This window comes from Bos taurus, chromosome 8 (assembly GCF_002263795.3).
Source record: "Bos taurus isolate L1 Dominette 01449 registration number 42190680 breed Hereford chromosome 8, ARS-UCD2.0, whole genome shotgun sequence".
Taxonomy (NCBI): Eukaryota; Metazoa; Chordata; class Mammalia; order Artiodactyla; family Bovidae; genus Bos; species Bos taurus.
Genome location: NC_037335.1, coordinates 110,500,484 through 110,518,101, shown reverse-complemented (window position 1 = coordinate 110,518,101; position 17,618 = coordinate 110,500,484). Strand labels below are relative to the sequence as shown.

Genomic DNA, 17,618 nt, shown 5'->3' with positions numbered 1-17,618 from the left:
AGTTCTAACTGTTGCTTCCTGACCTGCATACAAATTTCTCAAGAGGCAGGTCAGGTGGTCTGGTATCCCCATCTCTTTCAGAATTTTCCACAGTTTATTGTGATCCACATAGTCAAAGGCTTTGGCATAGTCAATAAAGCAGAAATAGATGTTTTTCTGGAACTCTCTTGCTTTTTCCATGATCCAGCGGATGTTGGCAATTTGGTCTCTGGTTCCTCTGCCTTTTCTAAAACCAGCTTGAACAACTGGAAGTTCACGGTTCACGTATTGCTGAAGCCTGGCTTGGAGAATTTTGAGCATTACTTTACTAGTGTGTGAGATGAGTGCAATTGTGCGGTAGTTTGAGCATTCTTTGGCATTGCCTTTCTTTGGAATTGGAATGAAAACTGACCTTTTGCAGTCCTGTGGCCACTGCTGAGTTTTCCAAATTTGCTGGCATATTGAGTGAAGCACTTTCACAGCATCATCTTTCAGGATTTGAAATAGCTCAACTGGAATTCCATCACCTCCACTAGCTTTGTTCATAGTGATGCTTTCTAAGGCCCACTTGACTTCACATTCCAGGATGTCTGGCTCTAAGTGAGTGATCACACCATCATGATTATCTTGGTCGTGAAGATCTTTTTTGTACAGTTCTTCTGTGCATTCTTGCCACCTCTTCTTAATATCTTCTGCTTCTGTTAGGTCCATACCATTTCTGTCCTTTATCGAGCCCATCTTTGCATGAAAAGTTCCCTTGGTATCTCTAATTTTCTTGAAGAGATCTCTAGCCTTTCCCCTTCCGTTGTTTTCCTCTTATTTCTTTGCATTGATCGCTGAGGAAGGCTTTCTTATCTCTCCTTGCCATTCTTTGGAATTCTATATTCAGATGCTTATATCTTTCCTTTTCTCCTTTGCTTTTCGCTTGTCTTCTTTCACAGCTATTTGTAAGGCCTTCCCAGAGAGCCATTTTGCTTTTTTGCATTTCTTTTCCATGGGGATGGTCTTGATTCCTGTCTCCTGTACAATATCACGAACCTCCGTCCATAGTTCATCAGGCACTCTATCAGATCTAGTCCCTTAAATCTATTTCTCACTTCCACTGTATAATAAGGAATTTGATTTAGGTCATACCTGAATGGTCTAGTGGTTTTCCCTACTTTCTTCAATTTCAGTCTGAATTTGGCAATAAGGAGTTCATGATCTGAGCCACAGTCAGCTCCTGGTCTTATTTTTGTTGACTGTATAGAGCTCCTCCGTCTTTGGCTGCAAAGAATATAATCAATCTGATTTCTGTGTTGACCATCTGGTGATGTCCATGTGTAGAGTCTTCTCTTGAGACAGAGAATACCAGGCAGAAAAAAAAAACAAACAGCAAAGACCCTAAAAGAATGAAGCTGGTGGGCTTCAAGAATGGAGAAGGCTTTTTACACTGCCAAATCAAACAACTTTTTCCCAGTTTTCATGCTGTTAGATGTTGCTCTGACATTTTACAGCACATATGTTTCTCCTAAGTTCTTCCTCCTCTGGTCTCCATCCATCACACTCTTGGATCTTCTATTCCAACAGCGCCTTCAGACTTTTTCACTGGGTCTGTCTCTCCCAGACCCACTCACTTCCTTTGACTCCTCCTCAATATTTCTCCTCTTAATTCTAGGCATTTTCCACACTAAGTTCCCAAAATCAGAATAGGCGTTTTTCACACTAAGTTCCCAAAATCAGAAACTAAGCTTATTCACTTCTATATTTATTCCTACAGCCTAATGTAATACCTGGCGTATATAGAAACCACACAGTAAGGATTTACTAACTTGGTATTTTATTTTTACAATCTTTAAACTCCAGGATGTCTCCTTTTTTCCTATTTAATTACATAAAACATAAATATATTCTAATTAAAATTTAAAACAAAACATAAAAAGCTCTCTTCATCAGGTCTCCAGTTCAGCTTCCCCACCAAAAAATCTCACTGCTCAAAGGTAACCCTTGTTAACAGACCAACGTATATACACACAGACCTTTCTATTCATTAAAAAAGCATTTTTAATATATTAAAAAAGTATTTTTAATGAATTAAAAAAGTATTTTGAGACCTTACTAAAAATACTTCAGAATTTGTTTTTTCCATTAAATATACTGGACCATTCCCCACATTAATACGTAAGAGTTCTGGGAGTTTGTTTCTGTTCTTGTTTTCCAAGACACTTGAAAGTTTTTCATGGTGTGCGTGCATGCTAAGTCACTTCAGTTGTATCCAACTCTTTGTGACCCTATGGACTATAGCCCACCAGGCTCCTCTGTCCATGGGATTCTCCAGGCAAGAATACTAGAGTGGGCTGCCATGCCCTCCTTCAGGGGATCTTCCTGACCAGGGATTAAACCTATGTCTCCTGCAACTCCTGCACTGCAGATGGATTCTTAACCACTGAGCCACCAGAGAAGCCCATTTCATGGTATACTGCACTATAATTTTTAAGCAATTCCCTACTGACAGACAACTGGTTATTTCCAATTTTTCTATTTTAAATAATGCCTAATAAACATTACTTTTCAGATACTTTTGGATACATGTGTAAATATTAACAGACATCAAGAAATAGAACTGCTATGTTGGTGAGTATAAACTCAGTTAGTATAAACTTAATTGCTGGATCAAATAAGTACATTTGAAATTTTGATAAATACTATCAAACTGTTTTCCTAAAATGCTGTACCCATCTATACATCCACTAAGACCAAATGAGAAGATCCATTTTTCACATCTTTCTGAATGCTGAAATAATCTTTTTAATTCTTATCTATTAGACATACAAGATGAGAAATGGCATCAAACCACTGTTCTATTTCTCATCTCTTTGACAGTAATGAAACTGAATATACTTTCATGTTAACAGCCATTTATAATACTTTTGTGAACAGACTTATCCTCTGCACATTTACCATTTGGTGTCTCTTTCTATTGAATCACAGGTGCTCTTTATATTATGCGGATACTGTTACACATGCTGAAGACACTACCTGCCAGCTTGTTGTTTTTCTTTAACTTTTTAAAAGATAATAATTCGTTAAACACCACTTTTTAATCTTTATGTAAGCTAAATCTGTCAGTATTTTTCTTTGTGGTACTAGGGTTAGTGTTCGATTAGAGAGCCTTCCCAACTCTAAGATTAAAAACACACTCTTTCCTAATACTTTGATAGCGCTTTTGTTGGTTGATTTTTGTTTTGTTTTCATTAAGATTGTCAATCTCCTGGAATTAATTTTTGTGACTGGAGGCATCTAAGTTTATATTTTTCCAACCAAAAATATTAAGTTATAAATAATAAAAAAAATAATAAACAAAATAATAAAATAATAATAAAATAAATAAGAAATTATTTTTATTAAAAAAATAAAAATTAAATTTCAGTGTACTCATGGTGTATAGTTTATGAATAGAATAAAGTAGTAAACAGTTTGGAGCAGGGATCAGTAATCTTTTTCTGCAAAAGGCCAGGTAGTAAATATTTTTTGGCTTTGTGAGGCATATATAGTTTCTTTGACAATCACTTACTTCTGATATTGTAACACAAAAACAGCCACAGGCAATATGGAAATAAATGAGTGTAGCTGTGCTCCAATAAAGCTTTATTAACAAAAACAAGCAGTAGGCCTAACCTGGCATTTAGACTGTAGTTTGCTGACGCTTTCTAGAGAGAATCACTAACATGTAGAATAACAGGAGGTTATGAATTTGAAGAAGTCACACTTCACACTTCTGATGGAGAACTGTCACTAGAAACAGTAAAAGATCTGCAACAAATCCAGCGACATTAGGATGAAATAGTACTGTAAATCCCATATATATTTATTTTTTCATTTTAAAGCACAAAAATTAAAATAATGTCTGTATTCAGAAATGTTGGTAACCTACCTTAAATTTCTTGCCACCATCTTTGGAAAGTGAAAGGTTCAGAGATTTTACCAAGGCCAAATTTTCCTGTTTAGTAAGTTTTTTAACAAGGGCTTCTGTAATATATCGAACTCCTGCATGTGAATCAGCTTCTGAAGTTATGCAAACAGATCATTATCAAAAGAGGAAGACATGAATACTTTGAGAAACAAACTGTCTTAATGTTAAACAACAACAACAAAAATTTAGACCACGCAATTGTAAAAACAGCTGGCTAGTTCTAATTGGAATATTTAACTAATATTTTACTTTATGTAGCATTTCATAATGATGACAATAAGTTATACTTCATAAATATTAACTGTGTGTAAGCTTTGTATTAAATGCTTTACATTAAAAAATGCAATTTGTACAACAAACCTTTGGGATAGAAATTACTATTTTCCTTTATAAAAAAAATTAGAAAAACAATTTGTTCAACTCTTACAGCTAAAAATGTGCAAATCTAGGACTTGAACCTAGCAGATGAATCTAAAATTTATACTTTTAAGTATGGGCAGCACTGAGGTTTTTAGCAGTATTTTAATGTTAGTTTTTTAAACTAACAACTTAGCAGCAGCAGCAGCAGTATTCATCAATAGAATTTGATGACCATGATTTCATGACATAGCAAAGAAATCACAAAAAAGTTTTCTTTGTATTTAATCACAGTAAGTAAATTTCTTAAGAAAAGAACCCATTTTTGAAAACAGATTCCTAGACTGACAGAATGCTTTTAAGAAAAACATAAAAACCTTGGTGAACATTCATATGTGTCCCTGATGTGAGAATCAGTCCATTCACAGATTGGTAGCTTGCCGATAAGCAGCCTGGAACAGCCCAGGGGTGGACAACATGTTTATACTGAATTAAGGCACTCCATTCTGAAGTGAGCAGATATGCCTTCCCCTCAACCAAGGACGATGGTAAACTGGCACATGAACTTTAAAGTACTCTCCTGCCACAGGAGATAAAGCTTCCTCTTTCCGGAAACCCTTCTTCTAACCCTTCGCCCTCAACCGGAAGCCTCCATCCTCCACTGTCCTTAGACAATTTCTGTCAAAAACAATGGGTCAAGTTACTAGTAGGATGGATACATGTTATAGTTGGACCAAAAATGTAAGTTCAATATTTTCCATCTGTACTTAGAAGAGTATTTGGTGAAATTTGTAGATTAAAAAGCATTACCTTTCTGGTCATGGTGGTCCAAAAGCATAGTGTTTTCACCTATAATCTCGACTTGCTCATACCACTGTCTTCCAGAATGAAAAGGCAGAGTCTCAGATCCGTTTAAAGGTGAAAGTGACCTAGATCTCATATTGGACGTAAGAGATGATGGACTAGGAGAGTGAGATGATGATGGCATCTTTGTTTTGGAAATTTTTTGCTGAGCACCTTTCTTCATTGCAAGAATAAAGCCAGGTATCCATCAAAACCTGTAAGAGTTTCCAGTATATTTAACAATGTTAATTTTTAGAGCTATCAAAACTATTAGTCTATTTCTAAAATTTTCAAGCCTACAAAATTTTAAATTCAGAAGTTATAGATGCTAGAACCCACACTACTCCAAGCTGATGGAAGCAGACATCATTTCAGACACTGCTGATTACCTTACCAGAGGGAAGAGAGACCTCCAGAAGGTCTTGTACTGACATGTACTCCAGCCAGAAGCCTCATCTGTCACTTTCGTTCTCAGTTTATGGGACCAAACTAGTCACAGTGCCTCTTCTACTTACAAAGAGTTCTAGAGTGCATAAAGCTGGAAATACTTGACAACCAGCAGCATTTCACGCTGATCAGTGCTCTCTCGTTCCTGCAACAGTTTCTTCCTCTGGCTTCTGGGACACCACACTCTCCTCCCGTCTCCCTGGCCACTCCTCAGCCTCCTTTCCTGGCCAAGGCGCGTCCATTCACTCTTTAAATGTCAGAGCTCCTCAGGTCTCCTCTGATCTCTCTCTAAACTTAATTGAGACAACCTAATGTACACCCATGATTCCCAATGCCACCTTTTTACTGATGTTTATATTTTCAATCCAACTCTTCTGAGTCCAGACACCTATTCTCAACTGTCTACCTGACATCTCATTGGCATCCTGAATCAACATGTCCAGACTGAACGTATCATTTCCCTCATCCCGCCCTCATTTTCTTCCCATCCTGTTCCTCCCCCAGCGTTCCCTTACGAGTGGACAGTGCTCTTGGGAATAAGCCAGAAACTGGGAGTCACTTCCTTCTTCCCAAAACCAATCAGTCACCAAGTTTTGTCAATTCTACTTCCTAAGTATCCCTCAAATTAGTCCCCTTCTTTCCATCTCCCCTCTCGTCTACTCTAATTCACACACTCATCAGACTACTATAACAGCTTCTAGCTGATTTGTCTATAAGCTCTCTTCCCTTCCTCTTCCATCACTACATTGTGGCCAGAGTGATCTATCTAAAAGGTTAATCTATGGGTCTGTAATAAATGAAATATTTATCACGATCTATGAGAGCCCGCGGGATGTGGCCCTGTCTCTCTAGCCTCACATCTGTCACTACTTTCCCAGACTCTGTGGGCTGGAGCCGCACTGCCCTCTATATCTAATTTCTGGTGCAAATGCTTGCCTTTGGTCTTTCTTTTTTTTAACCTTTTCAGGAGTTCTCACTATATAGTCTGCATATTAACTTTAGTCAAATAAATCATTTGTAAAAGTTTTCTCCCACCCTGTGGTTTCCTTTCTACTAATTGATACTGTCTTAAAAAATAAAACTGTTTATTTTAGTGTGCTGGGTCTTCCGCTGCTGCCTGGGCTTTTCTCTAGCTGCAGTGCGGGGGCTTCTTCTTGTGGCGGCTTCTCTTGTTGCGAAGCATGGGCTCTAGGGTGCGCCGGCTTCACTCACCGGGGCTCCTCTGCTCTAGAGCACAGGCTCAGTAGTTGTGGCACACGGGCTTAGCTGCTCTGTGGCATGTGGGATCTTCCTGGCCTAGGGATCAGACCCGTGTCTCCTGCACTGGCAGGCGATTCTTTACCTCTGAGCCACCAGGGAGGTCCCTGAGATATTGTCATTTGATACTCATTTAAAATTTTTAAAGAAATCCAACTGGTCTATTTTTCCTTTTGCCGCCTGTGCCTTTGATTTCATATCCAAGAAATCACTGCCAAATCCAGTGGTATTAGGTAAAAGTCCAAACTCAGATAGAACGCTAGCTGGAGTAATGATGAGAATCAGTTCTTCTCTCAAATTAACTTGTAAGTCAAATCACACAATTAATCTAGTAGAATTTAAGTTCCACGAAAGTAGCGATATTATTCACTGATGTATTCCAGGCCAAGAACAGAGCTTAGAAGATGGCAGATAATTACTATTTATAGAATGCATTATTCATAAAGAACCTAGAAACAATAAAATGCTATTCAATACTTCAACAAAAGGCTATCTTCATGAGCAGTATCAGTCCTCAATACCAAGAGTCCTAACTTACAAGTCAGGTTTATGCAAAAAAGATTTTCATGATATACAACTGCTCTTATAAGCACACTGCAAAAATTATAAATCTGCCAAACTTTTAGACCAAAAAATGTTATAAGATGTATAGGTCTTGAACAAGCTGCATTAACAATGCTTCTACTTTGCTCAGTATCCATAATCTCCCATACCCTCACTACTGAAAATGCAGTGTGTGTATGTGTAGATGTTAGTCACCCAGTTGGGTCCAACTCTTTGCAATCCCATGGACTGCAGCCCACCAGCCTCCTCTGTCCATGGGATTCTCCAGGCAAGAATACCGGAGTGGGTAGCCATTCCCTCGTCCAGAGGGTCTTCCCGACTCAGGGGTTGAACCTGGGTCTCCTGCACTGCAGGCAGACTCTCTACCGAGCCACCAGGGAAGCCCTAAAGTGTGGAGACAAAACACAAACTATTTTTAGAAAAGTAATCTGCAACCCAAAGTTTTTGGATAGCTCAAATCCTAATGCCAGGGACTTTCCCAGCTGTCCAGTGGTTAAGTTTCCATGCTTCCAATTCAGGGGCTGTGGGTTCGATCCCTGGTCAGGGAACTAAGCCCCACAGGCTGTGTGAGGCATGGCCAAAAGAAATAATAAAATAAAAACAGGAAGGAAGGAAAATAAATAAAAATAAATGGTAGCTTTTTAAAACATTTTAATTTTTTTGAAGGAAAAACAGAAAATTTAATACAACGAAAGCACCACTGAACTCACGATCTAGCGTCTTGGAGACTAGTTTGAAGGTAGCAAAAACCTGCTAAATTTTTTTAAAAAGTGATTATTGTTTCACAGGTATATAGTACAACAAGGACAACTGCCTTGTTCTACAATCTAGATCACTTTAAACTGCAAATCTATGTCTTTACTTTCTCTTTAGTTTTTTTCATGTCAAATCATCCACAAAGGTCAGAAAAGCTTCCCTCAATTCACACAACTGCTATTGATGTCTTAACCACAAAGCTTTAGGACCTAATTTCACAAGTGTGGCAAACAATTTCTATCTTAACATTCTGCCAAGGCAAAAAGTCTCTTTGTAATACGCCTCATTCTGTGTTAGATTGTACTGGTGCTCTCTTTCTAAATAACGATATACTCAAGCTTGAAAGAGCTAAGAGGCATGTGCTTTAATAACACAATTTTATTCATTCCTGAGTTAAATACAATTTTCATAAGGGCAAAGGACTTAAAAAATAAAAGAGGAGTGGTACAGCGCCCAGTTCCCACTTCTGTATGTCCTTCTCTATCTCATAGCATGACAGAAAATGATAAGATTAGAATGACAGCATGCTGCATGCTCCAGAGATATGCTTTATACACATTTTTAGTTTCTTGGTTTAAAAATGCATGTACATCCTACATTTTTATGCAACACAATTATTTTATACCCTGCACTTTAGTCTTATCTCTAACTTCTTAAAATATTGAACCATCCCAAATTCCTCTCACAACATCCTAATGACCAAGACTCTTTGGGCCTCACTAGAATATCATGAGATCTCTCTTGATTAGAAAAACTCTGCCCTACTCAATAATAGAGTTAAATAAATATATTAGAATGGATTCCAGAAATCAAAATCAACTCCTTCCTTTAATGAATTGTAACCTGAAAGATTAAATGATGGCTTTGAAGTCACAGTGCATTCCCAGACCTCCTCCCTGGGTCGCCATAGCCCCTGTAAAGCCTGGACATACGATCTCACAGAAGAGCTAACTCAGTAATATGGGCTTAAGGATTTACTGTACTTGAGGAAGGACACCTGGCAGCAGTAAAACCTTGAACCACGAGTTTAAGAGAGAGCGAGCGATGCTGCTTGACCAAGGCTGCGGTCTGCAATTACATAAACAACAGAAAGGCCGAGCAATAGAAAAGAGAAGACAGAGACGAGAGGCAGGGCTGGTGTGTGTGAAGGGGCAGGATAAACTGAAATCAAAACAAGTCCAGAGCTGGAGATACATTTTGAAAACCCAGAAGGTAAGTCTGCAGAATAAAAGAAAGCCACTGGAATGATGTGATAATCAAAGTCATATGATTGAGCATCCTGTCCTCAGATTCAGAAACTGGCCTTGATCTAACAATCCCCTCCACCACAGCTTAGTAGAGTCTACACCTTCACCTCTATCCAGCCTTTCTAAGATTCCATCATCTCTTATCTTTTCCAAATTAGGCTGCTGCTGCTGCTAAGTCACTTCAGTGGTGTCTGACTCTGTGCGACCCCAAAGACAGCAGCCTGCCAGGCTCCCCTGTCCCTGGGATTCTCCAGGCAAGAACACTGGAGTGGGTTGCCATTTCCTTCTCCAATGCATGAGAGTGAAAAGTGAAAGTGAAGTTGCTCAGTCATGTCCAACTCTGCAACCCCATGGACTGCAGCCTACCAGGCTCCTCCATCCATGGGATTTTCCAGGCAAGAGTACTGGAGCGGCATACCATTGCCTTCTCCATCCAAATGAAGCAGATCTCTATAATTCCCAAACCTTCCATCTCTCTTCCCAGCTACTCCAATAAGCAAATATCCATCCCCATTTCTTGACCTCCATATCCCTCTCCATGGCACCCCTTAGCCCTTTAATCACATCTCAGTACTTTCCCTATAATTCGACTTCATCCCATACCCTCTGACACATTTAAACACTCTTTTTCTCCAACTAGTCCTTTCAAATACCCTGACTCCTATTTCTCACCAAGGGCAATTCTCCCATCCTGTGCTCGTCAACCTTTGCCTCCCACCCTTCATCCCATTCTGACTGCCAAGTTCTCCCACAAAGTCTCTTCCCTAACACTGTACTAGTCTTCTCCATTTCTCTACAATTCTCTCCAGTGCCCTGCCTCCACATTTCTGTATTCATCCTGATTTCCCAAACTGCTCATCACAGCAAATATTCTGACATCCTAATTCATTCAAATACTCTGGCTTCTAATTATCCCCTCTTCAAACAAAACACTCCAGTCTCCATCCATTCCACTTCATCTCAACCCAACTGGCTATCTACGTGCCTCTCTCTTCTAACACCCTGACATCTGTGTCCCTCCGTATCCTATTAACATCCGGAGCTCTCCTCTCACATCTCTCTCCATGCTACTCAAGTATGGGAGAAAAAAAGCTTCCCAAACCTTTTCATTAGTTTATTTTTTTTCAGTCATTCAATTCTATTCCACAACTTTAAGGCACCAAGAACTGTGAGGCTCTAAGAATACAGGGCTGGGAAGGCAGGACTTCCACACTCAAAACACACAAGAGGATCAGGTCTCTGCCCCAAATAGCATCCTTCCCAACACCTTACAAGTAGAATTAAATGATTATTTGTGAAACAACTTGATTATTGCTTGTTTCTCCTTCTAGAGTTTAGGCTACAATACAGTAGAGGCTGTATGATTTGGTGCACAATAAATATTTGTTGAATGAGTGAAGAAAGGCCTGTGCTAAGCACTCTAAAGACATTACCAAACAAATTCTTGCAGATAATGTATATTATGATAATTATTAACCTCATTTATAAGTGACAATGTATCCTTAAGAACTAAGAGCTTGGGTTCTACAATTAAGTCTGAGTTCAAAGGTTAATTTTCCACTTTCTGTGTGACATAGACAAATTATTTAACTTCTCTGATCCAGTTTCATCACTTTTAAGATGGGAATGATGACCTCGTTCAAGTTATTTTAAATTCTAAATCAGTTAATGGGAAGGACTAAAGGATGTAGAACCGAATCTGGCACACAAGGTACACTCAAAAGCAGTCAGCGAGCATTTTCACAAACGAGAAAACATTAGCAAGCCCAAATCTCACAGACGGTCAGTAGCACAGTAGCAGAATCAAGACGTGAAGCCAAGCTTTGACTTGAAAATGCACCTGTCCCTTAACCGTTATACGACAAAGTATTTGCTCTTCCCCTTCTTTTTCTTCCCCATATCCCAACTCTCTTTTTTCTCCATGTACTGTGTTCCGGTCGATTTCAGGACGCCCGTCAGGGTACCCACACCATCCTGTATCCCAGCCATTCCCCGCAGACACCTGGCACACCTCCACCCCGCTCCGCTCAGCAGCGGGACCCTACCTTTCACTCGCCGAACCCCCGCGTCCACACCTCCCCACACTCCGGCCCTTCATCCCAAAGCCCCCACCCCGTGACCTCCTCACTTCTAATCCAAACCTCCCTCCATCCTCCTCCCCCGCCCCACGCCGGTTCCGGGCCCTCCCTCCTTCCCATCCAATCCCAACTCCCAGGCACACGCCCCCGCCCCGAATCCATCCCTCGCTGGGTCCAGGCCTTTCCGCCTTCGCCGCTGGTCCCCACCCGCTCCGCCTGGAGGCCGGAGAACGGCCTAGACCAGGCCTGGCACTCACCACGAAAGAGCGAGGCCGAGCAAGCCCGCCGGACGAGGCCGGGCGGAGAGGTGCCGGCAGTTCCCTTCAGGCGCCCAGCGGCGCAGCAGCCATTTTGTTGTGTTGTGCCGGTTGCCGTGGGGCCGTGCGCGCCGCGTGGGCGGAGCCTGCAGCGGTCACGCCCCTCCCCGGAGCTTGGGGGCGGGACCAGGCTTCCCGCCTCTTAGTCGGCCAGGGCCGCGGGCGCGCAAAGGCGCGTGGGAGCCTGCGGGAGCCCGCGCGAGGCGAGATTTCCCGCTGCCGGCGGCGAGAGGCCCTGCTCTTTTCTCTGAGGCGAAGCGGCCGACTCCTCATGCTCAGGCCTTGACACACTCCGCGGGGGCTGGGCCTGAGGACGACCTGAGAGACCCATGTAGCTGTCACCAAGCCCCGGCATTTCCATTGCTGGCCGTCTGGCTTTGAACTAGTGTGCCTCGCACGCTCCTCCTTCGCACGGCCCGTTTCTGAGGCGAATTCTCTTCTTCAGGGGCCAGACAGGTCAGACGTAGATGAACCTCTGAGGGAACGCAGTTTAGGCTTCACATGCACCCGAGGTTACGGGAATGAGAGCAGCCTGGGAGTCCTGGCTGAGAATAGTCCTCAGGTTGTGACAGGAAAGCCAAAGCAGCTGAAGAAACTTCGGCTGTGGCCTGCCTGAAAGGGCTGCATTTCACCACATATTTTTAACACATAGTTTAAGAGAATTTAGCACTTACTGTGCTGAATACTAGGGAAATACGGTGAATTCTTTTTAAAAACGTGGTCTCTAAGGACACCGGTCCTCCATTCCAGCTTCCCATTTTCCAGCTGGTACCCTGGACAGTATTAGGCAAAGGTCATTAGGCAAATGACTTTTGCCTAATGACGCCTCATCCTTCCTTAAGTCTTATAAGAACCAAAGAACTTAGTCAAGGGAGTATGGGAGTGGGGAAAAATCTGCTTGGCAAAGGGAGCAACTTGTGCAAACCCCAGGAGGAATGGAGAGAAGGAGCTTGACAATGAGCTGATGTTAAATAAATCAGGATGGCAGCCAAAAATCTGGAGTGCAGAAGCTAAAGCAAGAAGAGAGGCCTTATTATGAACCATCTTGCTGCTGCTCTGCTGCTAAGTCACTTCAGTCGTGTCTGACTCTGTGCGACCCCAAGATGGCTTCCCACTAGGCTCCCCAGTCCCTGGGATTCTCCAGGCAAGAATACTGGAGTGGGTTGCCATTTCCTTCTCCAATGCATGAAACTGAAGTGTGAAAGTGAAGTCGCTCAGCCGTGTCCGACTCTTCGCAACCCCCTGTACTGCAGCCTACCAGGCTCCTCCGCCCATGGGATTTTCAAAGCAAGAGTACTGGAGTGGGTTGCCCTTGAACCATCTTAAGCACTTGTAATTTTTCTCAGAGGCAGAGATGGATTCAGGAATCAGAAGTTCAGGTAGTTTTCAACAGGGGGCGCCTTTCACGTTCACATTTAAGTGAATGCTTCTCTCTCCCCAACTAGTATTTAAGCAACACAGGAGACCCTTTGCGGCGAAGGCAATGTCACCCCACTCCAGTACTGTAGCCTGGAAAATCCCATGGACGGAGGAGCCTGGTGGGCTGCAGTCCATGGGGTCGCTAAGAGTCGGACACGACTGAGCGACTTCTCTTTCACTTTGCACTTTCATGCATTGGAGAAGGAAATGGCAACCCACTCCAGTGTTCTTGCCTGGAGAATCCAAGGGCCGGGGGAGCCTAGTGGGCTGCAGTCTATAGGGTTGCACAGAGTTGGACACGACTGAAGCGACTTAGCAGCAGCACGAGACCCTTTGAGCTCTAGAAAAGTCAAAATTCATGAAAAGCCCCACATTTTAAATTGAAAGGACGATCTATCCTTTCTTAAAATTCTAAGCTCAGATGATATTTATTAGTTTGGAATGTGTACATTGCTGACTTTCAGTTCTATTATTTTTTGTTGTTTTGTTCTGACACTTGGTGGTTGTTTTTTTTTCTTCTCTTTTCCCACAGAGAATTAGATTTATTGTGTCACCTCACTACTATACCCCTTAAAGTCTGTAATGATATTCAGGTAGGATCCATTATCAAAACATGGTATGCTGGTATAGTTCATTATCAATCTAATAAGTAGCTGTCGAAAATATACACAAAATCCTTAGACTGGTCACTCAGTCAATTCAGTTGCTCAGTCATGTCTGACTCTTTGTGACCCCTTGGACTGTAGCACACCATGCCTCCCTGTCCATCACCAACTCCCAGAGTTTACTCAAACTCATGTCCATTGAGTCAGTGATGCCATCCAACCATCTCATTCTCTGTTGTCCCCTTCTCCTCCTGCCTTCAGTCTTTCCCAGCATCAGGGTCTTTTCAAATGAGTCAGTTCTTTGCATCAGGTGGCCAAAATATTGGAGTTTCAGCTTCAACATCAGTCCTTCCAATGAACACCCAGGACTGATCTCCTTTAGGATGGACTGGTTGGATCTCCTTGCAGTCCAAGGGACTGTCAAGAGTCTTCTCCAACACCACAGTTCAAAACTATCAATTCTTCAGCACTCAGCTTTCTTTATAGTCCAACTCTCACATTCGTACATGACTACTGGAAAAACCATAGCCTTGACTAGACGGACCTTTGCTGGCAAAGTAATATCTCTGCTTTTTAATATGCTGTCTAGGTTGGTTATCATCTTTCCTTCCAAGGAGCAAGCGTCTTTTAATTTCATGGCTGCAATCACCATCACTAGATCATTCAAGTATGACCTAAATCAAATCCCAGAGTGACAAATAGATTCAAGGGATTAGATCTGATAAACAGAGTACCTAAAGAACTATGGGTGGAGGTTCATGACGTTGTACAGGAGGCGGTAATCAAGACCATCCCCCCCAAAAAGAAATGCAGAAAGGCAAAATGGTTGTCTGAGGAGGCCTTACAAATAGATGAAAAAAGAAGAGAAACAAAAGGCAAAGGAGAAAAAGAAAGATATACCCATCTGAATGCAGAGTTCCAAAGAATCACAAGGAGAGATAAGACAGCCTTCCTCAGTGATCAGTGCAAAGAAGTAAAGGAAAACAATAAAATGGGAAAGACTAAAAATCTCTTCAAGAAAATTAGAGGTACCAAGGGAACATTTTGTGCAAAGATGGACACAATGAAGGACAGAAATGGTATGGACCTAACAGAAGCAGAAGATATTAACAAGAGGTAGCAAGAATACACAGAAGAACTATACAAAAAAGATCTTCATGACCCAGATAACCATAGTGGTATGATCACTCACCTAGAGCCAGACATCCTGGAATATGAAGTCAAGTGGGCCTTAGGAAGCATCACTACAAACAAAGCTAGTGGAGGTGATAGAATTCCAGTTGAACTATTTCAAATCCTAAAAGATGATGCTGTGAAAGTGTTGCACTCAATATGCCAGCAAATTTGGAAAACTCAGCAGTGGCCACAGGTCTGGAAAAGGTCAGTTTTCATTCCAATCCCAAAGAAAGTTCAAACTATCACACAATTGCACTCATCTCACATGCTGGCAAAGTAATGCTCAAAATTCTCCAAGCCAGGCTTCAACAGTATGTGAACTGAGAACTTCTAGATGTTCAAGCTGGATTTATAAAGTCAGAGGAACCAGAGAACAAATTGCCAACATCCACTGGATCATGGAAAAAGCAAGAGAGTTCCAGAAAAACATCTGCTTCATTGGCTATGCTAAAGCCCTTGACTGTGTGGATCATTACAAACTGTGGGAAATTCTTCAAGAGACGGGAATACCAGACCATCTTTCCTGCCTCCTGAGAAATCTGTATGCAGGTCAAGAAGCAACAGTTAGAACCAGACATGGACTGGTTCCAAATTGGGAAAGGAGTACATCAAGGCTTTATATTGTCACCCTGCTTGTTTAACTTATATGCAGAGTGCATCATGCAAAATGCCGGGCTGGATGAAGCACAAACTGGAATCAAGATTGCCAGGAGAAATAACAATAACCTCAGATATGCAGATGACACCACCCTTATGGCAGAAAGTAAAGAAGAACTAAAGAGCCTCTTGATGAAAGTGAAAGAGGAGAGTGAACAAGCTGGCTTAAAACTTAACAAACAAACAACTAAGATCGTGGCTTCTGGTCCCATCGTGGCAAATATATGGAGAAACAATAGAAACAGTGAGAGACTTTATTTTCTTGGGCTCCAAAATCACTGCAGGTGGTGACTGCAATCATGAAATTAAAAAACACTTGCTCCTTGGAAGAAAAGCTATGACCAACCTAGACAGTATATTAAAAAGCAGAGACATTACTTTGCTGACAAAGGTCTGTCTAGTCAAAGCTATAGTTTTTCTAGTATTCATGTATGGATGTGAGAGTTGGACCATAAAGAAAACTGAGTGCTGAAGAATTGATGCTTTTGAACTGTGGTGTTGGAGAAGACTCTTAAAAGTCCCTTGGACTGCAAGGAGATCAAACCAGTCAATCCTAAAGGAAATCAGTCCTGAATATTCACTGGAAGGACTGAGGCTGAAGCTGAACCTGCAATACTTTGGCCACCTGATTCGAAGAACTGACTCATTGGAAAAGACCCTGATGTTGGGAAAAGTTGAAGGCAGGAGGAGAAGGGGACGACAGAGGATGAGATGGTTGGATAGCATCACTGACTCAATGGACATGAGTTTGAGCAAGCTCTGGGAGTTTGTGACAGACAGGGAAGCCTGGTGTGCTGCAGTCCATGGGTCACAAAGAGTCAGACATGACTGAGCGACTCTGTAACTCAATGCAGGAGCTTGAATTCCTAATTCTCTCTCATAATGATTTCTGAAGACCTCCTTAGTAATTAGGCCTTTGATGGCCTTCACTTAGAGTGACACTTAGGTTCTGGCTGGTAGGTTTAAGGATAAAGTGAGAGACCAAACTGAATCTTAGGAGATGATCCCTTAGTATTCCCGTCCACTTATTGAATGTTGGAAGTAATGTCTCCTGTTTCATTTGTGATTTTAGCAATTTGAGACTTCTCTTTTTTGGAAAGAGCTTAACTAAAACTTTGTTAATTTTGTTGCTCTTTTCAAAGAACCAGCTTTGGTTAGGTTGATTTTCTCTATTGTTTTTCTACTCTTTTGTTATAATTCAAGTTGATATGCTGCATGTTCATTTTTATTCAGTTCAATAAATTTTCTTTTCTTTCTTCTTCTTCTTCTTCTTTTTTTTTTTTTTTTTTTGCCAATTGGCACGCAGGATCTTAGTTCCCCGACCAGGGATCCAATCCACACCCCCTGCAGTGGAAGCATGGAGTATTAACCACTGACTCCAAGGGAGTTGCTCTACTCTTTATTTCATTAATTTCCACGCTAATCCTTATCATTTATTTCCTTCTGCTTGCTTTGTATTGGTTTACTCTTTTCACTGTCTTAAAGTGGAGATTAGGTTTTTGATTTGAGATCTTTTTTCCTTTATAATGTAGGCATTTATAGCAAAAGATTTTCTGCTAAGTGCTGCTTTAGCTGTATCCTTTTGTTTTGGTGTGTTGTATGTTTCATTGTCATTCTTCTAAAACTGTTTTCTAATTTCCCTTGTAATTTCTTCTTAGACTCATTGTTTTTTTGTTTTTAATGAATGCTTTGTTTAATTTTCACAGATTTGGAAGTTCCTCAAATTTATTTTGTCATTAATATTTAATTTTGCTCAATTGTGATCAGAAAAATATGTTTTTTCAGTCCTTTTATACTAATTGAGGCTTGTTTTATAGCCTAGCATATGATCTGTCCTGGATAATGCTTCACGTGCACTTGAGAAAAATGTATATTCTGTTCTTTCAGAATAAAACGTTTGTCTACCAGGTCTAGTTGATTTGTGGTGTTGTTCTAGTCTTTTTCCTTGTTGATCTTTTACATAT

General features: G+C 41.2%; 1 protein-coding gene across 8 annotated transcripts in view; it reads right to left on the bottom strand.

The window, feature by feature from the left end:
- The window catches only part of CNTRL (centriolin), an 87,864-nt gene extending 76,009 nt beyond the window's left edge, over positions 1 to 11,855 (bottom strand). For 7 of the 8 annotated variants that reach the window (XM_024996363.2, XM_024996364.2, XM_024996370.2 and 4 more), the window contains exons 1-3: positions 11,738 to 11,855; positions 5,099 to 5,346; positions 3,893 to 4,023 (exon numbers count right to left, since the gene is read on the bottom strand). In XM_024996363.2, coding sequence (XP_024852131.1) covers positions 3,893 to 4,023; positions 5,099 to 5,315 — 348 coding nt within the window. In that variant the 5' untranslated portion in view covers positions 5,316 to 5,346; positions 11,738 to 11,855. Of the gene's footprint in view, positions 1 to 3,892; positions 4,024 to 5,098; positions 5,347 to 11,447; positions 11,508 to 11,737 lie in introns of those variants that run through there. The other variant, XM_059889538.1, reaches the window with a different exon arrangement.
- Between the last annotated feature and the right edge of the window lie 5,763 nt (positions 11,856 to 17,618).